The sequence below is a fragment of the Taeniopygia guttata genome, chromosome 14 (assembly GCF_048771995.1).
Source record: "Taeniopygia guttata chromosome 14, bTaeGut7.mat, whole genome shotgun sequence".
NCBI lineage: Eukaryota > Metazoa > Chordata > Aves > Passeriformes > Estrildidae > Taeniopygia > Taeniopygia guttata.
The window spans coordinates 7451678-7459403 of record NC_133039.1 but is presented as its reverse complement, the minus strand read 5'-3'; the positions used below and the strand labels follow the sequence as shown (position 1 = coordinate 7459403).

Below are 7726 nucleotides of genomic sequence, written 5' to 3'. Positions count from 1 at the left end.
CAGCTCTGGGGCTCAGATGCGGCACACGGGCAGTGCCAGAGCGCCCTGGGGCACCACGGAGCTGTCAGTGGATGCTCCCGGCGGGTCGCTGCCGTGGCAGGGCTGGCAGAGCCGGGCTCCATCCTCCCTCCAGCAGCACGGCAGCCGTGGCTGGCCCGGGGTGCCAGGGGGACACCGAGGGGGGCAGGAGGAAGGGGAAGGAGCAGTGCCAGGAGGTTCCACGCCGGCTGGGCTGGGCTGCCCCCGCTGCCCACGGCCGGGGCACTGTGCCCGCTGTCACTTCAGGAGCAGGCGGGTGGCCTGGCACCCATCAGGAGCCTTTGGGGAGGGAAAAGAGACAGAAATCGGGGCTCACATTTCTGCCCTGGCAAGGACACAACAAGGACACGGGGACAGCAACGGCCCCGGGCTGGTGGGCACACAGGGCACAGGGAGGCTGAGCCCGAAGGGTGCCAGTCCCAGTGCCAAGGACAGGCACAGAGAGGCTCAGCTCGCAGGGTGCCAGCCCCAGTGCCACTGCAGGTGCCACCTACCTGAGCAGCAGCCCGACGAGGAGCGCGGCGCCCATGGGTGCCACCCAGTACACCCAGTGGTAGTCCCAGCAGTCCGCCAGCAGGGCCGGCCCGAAGGCGCGGGCGGGGTTCATGCAGCCTCCGGACACACCGCCCCTGCCAGGGACACCGAGGCTGTGCCATCCCGGGGGACACCGAGGCTGTGCCATCCCAGCGGGACACGGAGCAGCAGCACCCCCCTGTGCTGGGACGGGCGGTGCCAGCAGCCCCGGGCCAGTGCACCGAAAGGCACAGGGGCACAGGGGCACAGGGGCACAGGGGCACAGGGGCAGAGGGGCACAGGGGCAGAGGGGCACAGGGGCACAGGGGCACAGGGGCACTGCAGGCACAGGGGCACTGCAGGCACAGGGGCACAGGGGCACAGGGGTACAGGGACACAGGGACACAGGGGCACAGGGGAACAGGGGCACAGGGGCACAGGGGAACAGGGGCACAGGGGCACAGGGGCACAGGGACACAGGGGCACAGGGGCACTGCAGGCACAGGGGCACTGCAGGCACAGGGGCACAGGGGCACAGGGGTACAGGGACACAGGGACACAGGGGCACAGGGGCACAGGGGAACAGGGGCACAGGGGCACAGGGGCACAGGGACACAGGGACACAGGGACACAGGGACACAGCGGGCACAGGGGCACAGGGGCACAGTGGGCTCACCCCGCCAGGATGCCGGCGGTGGCGGCCAGCCCGGCGCGGAGCGGTGCCAGTGGTGCCAGCGGTGCCAGTGGTGCCAGCGGGACGCGGCTCCTGCCCTCGGTGGGTCCCGCACAGGCCGCCAGGAGCAGGAAGGAGCTGAGGAGGAGCTCGGCCGCCAGGACAGCGGGCACCCCCCGGGCAGCCGCCGTGCCCCCGAACGCTCCTCCGCTGGCGTTGGCGAAGCGCTCGCTCGGTGCCACCACCTGCGGGGACAGCGTGGGTGCCCGCCGTGCCCCCTTAGACAGAGGGCAGAGAGAACCTCTGGAGAGCAGAGCCTGGCCCCAGAGCCCGCAGCGGGCTGGGGAGGCCAGGGCAGCTGTGCCAGGGCAGGGACAGTGCCCAGGGACACCCCGGGTCCGTACCTTTGCCAGGGCAGGGACAGTCCCAGTGCCCAGGGACACCCTGGCTCTGTACCTTTGCCAGGGCAGGGACAATGCCCAGGGACACCCCGGGTCCGTACCTTTGCCAGGGCAGCTCCGATCACCCCTCCGCAGAGCTGGCAGAGGCAGTAGGGGATGAGCATGGTCCTGCGGAGCCCCCCGAGCAGCCACACGCACAGGGACACGGCGGGGTTGAAGTGACCACCGCTGCCGAGGAGAGAGGGGCATCAGCGGGCATCGCCCAGCACAGCCTGGCTGCTGGGGCTGGCACAGCCTGGCTGCTGGGGCTGGCACAGCCTGGCTGATGGGGCTGGCACAGCCTGGGTGATGGGGCTGGCACAGCCTGGGTGATGGGGCTGGCACAGCCTGGGTGATGGGGCTGGCACAGCCTGGGTGATGGGGCTGGCACAGCCTGGGTGATGGGCTGGCACAGCCTGGGTGCCGGGCTGGCACAGCCTGGCAGGGCACACGTCCCCAGGCAGGCAGGGACCAGAGCGGGGCTGCTGGGCCGGGCCCTCGGTACCAGACCTAAATCTGGTACCAGAGCTAAATCGCCTCCAAAAGCACGAGCCAGTCAGACAGAGACCCTCTAATTAATCCTGATTACCATGAGACACAGGTTAATGAGCAGGTTTCATAACTGATCAGGCTGATAATTGCTGGAGATGAGTCACAGAGTCTGGGAGCAGGAACCACATCTGACTGCTCAGCCGAGCCCAGGAGGGCAGGAGCTGCTCAGGGCTGGTGCCAGGGCTGGGGGGAGCCTGGGTCAGGGGGCACCTGGCTGCACCCAAACCCCACTGGGGGAGCAGCCTGGGCTCAGGGGGCACCTGGCTGCACCCAAACCCACTGGGGCCAGCCTGGGCTCAGGGGCACCTGGCTGCACCCAAACCCACTGGGGAGCAGCCTGAATGGGAACCCCTCCCGAGCAGGGCTCCTCTCCCCCCTCCCTGCGCTCAATCCTTCCCTGGGCAGCCTTCCCCAGGGCTCAATCTTTCCCTGGCAGGGTGGGCAGCCCTGGCACAGAGTGCCCAGAGCAGCTGGGGCTGCCCCTGGATCCCTGGCACTGCCCAAGGCCAGGCTGGACAGGGCTTGGAGCAGCCTGGAACAGTGGGAGGTGTCCCTGCCATGGCAGGGGTGGCACTGGAGGGATTTCAGCTCCTCTCTAATCCAAACCATTTCAGGACTCAGTGTGGAGCTGCAGCCCCTCACCTGAAGCTCCCCTGTGCTGCTGTCCCGGGTTTGGGGTGCAGCAGGACCTGGCACGGGCACCGTGGGTCAGGAGTCCCCAGTGCACCAACCCCACCCTGGGCCCTTCTCCCTCCTGCCGGGCACGGCTGAATTTCCATCCCACTGCCCCGGGCTCCGGGCCTTGCCCTGGGCTCCGGGCTTTGCCCTGCTCCTGGCCAGGCCACCCGGGACCGTCCAGAGACCCCAGGTGTGAGCAGCTGGCACAGGGGAGGGAATGAAACTCCCGGGGACCCTTTCAGCATCTTCCCCGGGGATAAATCTGCATCTCAGCACCACACAACAGCGTTTTCAATGAGCAGATCTTCTAAAAGTTGCTTTTGAGTAATTGAAACCTCCCCTTTTTTTTTTCCCACCTGAAAATACCCAGAGGAGGAGCACAGTTGGGTCAAAATGTTTTGCTCTGACATCCTTGTAAAAGGAGTCATCTCAGCTTCACAGAGAATCATAAAATCACAGAACGCTTTGGGCTGGGAGGGCCCTTAAATATCTCCAACTCCCAGAGGAGAACGCTCCCGTTCCAGCTTGAGCATTTTTATGAAAAGGGGCTAAAAATTGAAGTGCTGCGATGCGAACCAAGTGAGCAGCCCCAAACCCACAGTGCTGTGGGTGCCACCAAAGATGCCACCACTGATGCCACCACCCCCAAAGGGCCATGCTGCCCACCAGGGGCTCCATGGCAAGGCAGGGGTGCTGAGGGCCCCGGGTTTTGGGCAGGGGAGGGTGGGAGCAGCTCCCGGTCCTGCCGCAGCCCAGGGGCGCTCGCTGTCCCTTACCTGATGTCCCCCAGCACGGCCACGGCGACGCCCAGGGCCAGCCCGTGTGCCAGGGCGGGCTGCAGCCGGCCCGTGCCCCCCGAGTCCTCCAGCACCGACAGGCAGCCCAGGAAGACGAAGAGGGCAGTGCCCAGCAGCTCGGCCACGCAGGGCGGCACACACCGCTGGTACCAGCGCGGCCGCGGGGCCGAGGGCTTGGCATCATCCATGTCCATCACGTCCTGCGGCGGGCACGGGAGCACAGGGCATGGCTGGGGCATGGGGACCAGCCCAGGGCACGGCTGGGGCACAGGGACCGGCTCAGGGCACGGCTGGGGATGCTGGGGACACAGCCTGGCTGTGCTGTGCAGGACCCCGAGAGGCTGCCAGGCTCCCCCTGACTGTCTGGGAGGCAGCTCTGGAGGGGAGGCCCTAAATACAGATTGGATTTGCATTGCTAAGGGAAAAAAAAAGGGTCATAAAAGCTGTTGGGCCGGCCCCCAGCGATATCAAAGCTCGTTATCACCTGCCAAGCCTCGCTTCAAGGCTTGGGGATTTTTCCCTTGGATTTTTGTTGCTGTTGGTGGTGTGGTTTGAGGGGGTTGTGTCAGGATTCAGGATGTGCTTCCTGCCCTGCACACCTGGAGTGTGGCACCTGTGCCCAGCCCTGGGGCCCCTGTGCCTGTTGGAGGCACCGAGGGGCAGTGCCCTGGGTAAGGGCTGATGCTCCCCCAGAGCCCCGGGCTGGTTTGGGGGGGAAAGGAGCTCCAGGGAACCAGACCACCCAGTGCCACCCCCTCTGGGCAGGGCCACCTTCCCCTGTCCCCGTCCAGCCTGGCCTGGGACACTTCCAAGGGAGCCACACTGCTCTGGGCACCGGTGCCAGGCCTGCCCAGCTGTGAGCGAGCACCATCAGTCACAATTCCTGCAAACCTCAGCCCAAATCTGCCCGGGCATCCAGGGCAGCGGGGTCATGTCCCTCTTGCCCTCAGATAAAGATGCAGGTGAGGATGCCAAGGGATCCAGCAGGCACTGCAAAAGCTGGCATTGCTCAAACACTGATGAAACCCTCCCAAAATCCTCCTCATCCCAGCAGGGATCACTGCCTGGAGCAGCAGATTCAGCCAGGGCAGGGGAACAGGGGCACCCCCAGGCAGCAGCAGCTCCCAGCTCCAGCAGGAGCAGCCAGCGCTCCCCTGAGGGGCTGAAGGAATCCAGGGCTGATCTCTGGAGTGCTCCTGGTGAGGGACCAGCGATCACCCAGCCAGTGATGGGCACGGGGCGATCCCAGTGCAGCTCTGGAGCAGCAGAACGTGCCCACCTGCAGCAGGGATCAGCCCAGCCCCGCAGGGATGGGTCCTGCAGCCCTGAGCAGCCTCCTGAGGCTTGGGCTGATAGGAACCCTTCTGCAGGAACGCCACCGTGTTTATGGTGCTGTCACACGGCGCTGGGGATGGAAGGAAATTTCCACTGGCCTGTCCCTGTGGCCGCAGCACAGACAGGGGTCAGGCAGGAGAGTCCAGCAAAGGCACCTCGAAATGAGCCTCCGCTGCCCATTTCCCCCCCAGAGCTGCTTCCTACAGCCAGGAGCTCTGGGCACCAGCCTGTGGCATCACTGGGGTGTGGAGAGAGAGAGGGAGTTGGGCCTGCTGGCCTTTGGGGCCCCCATGAACCCCCAGACCTGTGGGACAGGGCAATACCTGACTCAGCCTGTCAGGGGCAGCTTCCCACGGGCCCATGGAGCCCTTCTGTCCCCTCGGCTCCCAGCACGACCAGCCGAGTCTGCCTTGGGGAGAAACTGAGCTCGGGCCGAAGGAATCCACATTTCATTTATTTTTGGGGTACTTATATGAGAGACCAACGTAACACATACCCAGATTTCAGCTGGTGCTTCTCACAGCGGCTCCCACGGCACCACACAGGCGCTGCCAGGAGCTGGGCTGTGCCAGACCCAGACCCCAGACCCCAGACCCCAGACCCCAGACCCCAGATCCCAGATCCCAGATCCCAGATCTGAGATCCCAGACCCCAGATCCAAGATCTCAGATCCCAGACCCAGACCCCAGGTCCCAGACCCCAGATCCCAGATCCCAGACCCAGACCCCAGATCCGAGATCTCAGACCCAGATCCCAGAACCCAGACCTCAGACCCCAGATCCCAGATCCAGATCCCAAATCGCAGATCCCAGACCCCAGATCCCAGATCCGAGATCCCAGATCCCAGATCTCAGACCCCAGACCTCAGATCTCAGACCCCAGACCCCAGATCCCAGATCTCTGACCCCAGATGTCACATCCCAGACCCCAGATCCCAGACCCTAGACCCGAGATCCTCAGAGCCACCAGCAGCATGGTGCCACCAGCAGCATGGGTGCCACCAGCAGCATGGGTGCCACCAGCAGCATGGGTGCCACCAGCACACGGGTGACACCAGCAGCATGGTGCCACCAGCACATGGGTGCCACCAGCATCCTTCAGGACACCTCCCTGGCCAGGGCAAAGGCAGCCAGTGGCCACCCCAGGGTGCTGCTGGGTGCTCCTGGCCCAGGAGCTGCCCAGGGCGGTGCCACCGTGCCCGTGCTCTGTGTCCCAGCTCAGTGGTGGCTTCAGAGCCCGGCCAGGTCACAGCCCAAGGATTAACCCCCTGTCCTTGGCTTTTAAACATTTACCACCCGGGGGAGCGGGGATGTTTGCCGCAGGAAATGCTCCATCCAGGCACAGAGGCAGCAGTCACTGCTGAGCACAGCCTGGAGGGACAGAAGCAGAGCAGGAGGGAAGGGTTCCCTCGCTGGCACAGCTCTGCCTCCCCAGAGGTGCCCCAGCACACGGGGCAGAACCCGATCCGGCAGAGGGGAATCCTCAGCACCAAGGTTGGCTCAGCGAGACACACGGAAACTCTGCCCGTGGGAAAAGGCGTGGGGATGAGAACAGATAAATCTGTTCCTATCAGCAGACACTTATTTTTGTCCTTGTTTGGGCTTGCACCGATTTGTTAGATAAGTGACAATAGCAACTGTGTCAATTAGTGCAGGAAGTGGTGGCACCAAACGAGCCGAGGTTCCAAAAATGGTTTTTAGGAATCACAGAAATGTCTCCCTCATCCATCTACCTGGGCAGGAGAGCAGAACACCCCCACTTCATCCACCCCCTGCGTTCCACTCCTCTCCTCGTTTCACCCTGCAGATCTGCCACCTTTCCTTTGCTTTTCCACACAAAAAACACTCAAATGAGGGGCTGTAGAGAAAACAGATTTGAGGGTTGGATGATTTTTAATGTCCCTTCCAACCCAAACCACCCAAACTGCAAAAAGCACTTGGGCAGACACTAAAGGACATCATGAAATACCGTTAACACTCAGTCACAGAACCCAGACTGGTTTGGGTTGGAAGGGACACTGAAACCCACCCGTGCCAGGGTCTCCCCACCCTCCCATGGAATAATCTCATCCTAAAATGGAGTCTAAACCTCCTGTCAGTTTTAATTAATTCCCCTTTTTCCTGTCACTCCATGCTCTTGAAATGCTTCAAGTGCTCTCTGTGGATTGATGCTGGTACGTTTTAAAGACCAGAATTCCAGCTGGTACCTATAAAAAAGTTATTCCCAAATATTCTGCTGCTGCACAACGTGGTGCTGCAAGGAAAGACCCTGGCAAACCCAGCGTGGGGGTCAGCTCTCCTAAAAAGCCATAAAGAATCAGAGCAGCTCCTCTGACACTGCCTTATCTTCCCTCATTTATCTCGGAGTGCCCAGATTACACAACTGGGCTTGCAGAGAACTTGCAGAATGATTTGCAGCTGTGGCACAGGTGAGGTGACCTCTGCCCCTGCACAGAGCCCACCTTGTGTAAGAGTTTTGCTCCCAGGCGCTGCCTCAGCGCAGATGGAAATTTCCAGGGATCCCCAAGGCAGGCTGAGCGTTGCCTGGGGGAGAGCAGGGATGGATTTGTGTCAGTTCTGCAGCCCAGGCTGGGGTTTGAGCTGGGGAAATCACCACCCGGGTAGGATGAAGCCATTCAGACCTTAATTCTGCCATTTCACATTCTTAATTCTGCTGCTTAGCATTAAAATGCACCAAGA

At 62.8% G+C, this 7726-nt stretch overlaps 1 protein-coding gene across 1 annotated transcript; it reads right to left on the bottom strand.

Annotated features, from left to right (window-relative positions):
• Positions 1-529: 529 nt before the first annotated feature.
• AQP8 (aquaporin 8) lies at positions 530-4046 on the bottom strand. The gene is made up of 4 exons (XM_030285237.4): positions 3672-4046; positions 1728-1854; positions 1229-1470; positions 530-668 (listed from the first exon to the last, which is right to left on the bottom strand). Exons 1-4 carry the CDS (start codon positions 3929-3931, stop codon positions 530-532), a joined length of 768 nt encoding a protein of 255 aa, XP_030141097.2. The 5' UTR covers positions 3932-4046.
• Positions 4047-7726: the final 3680 nt, after the last annotated feature.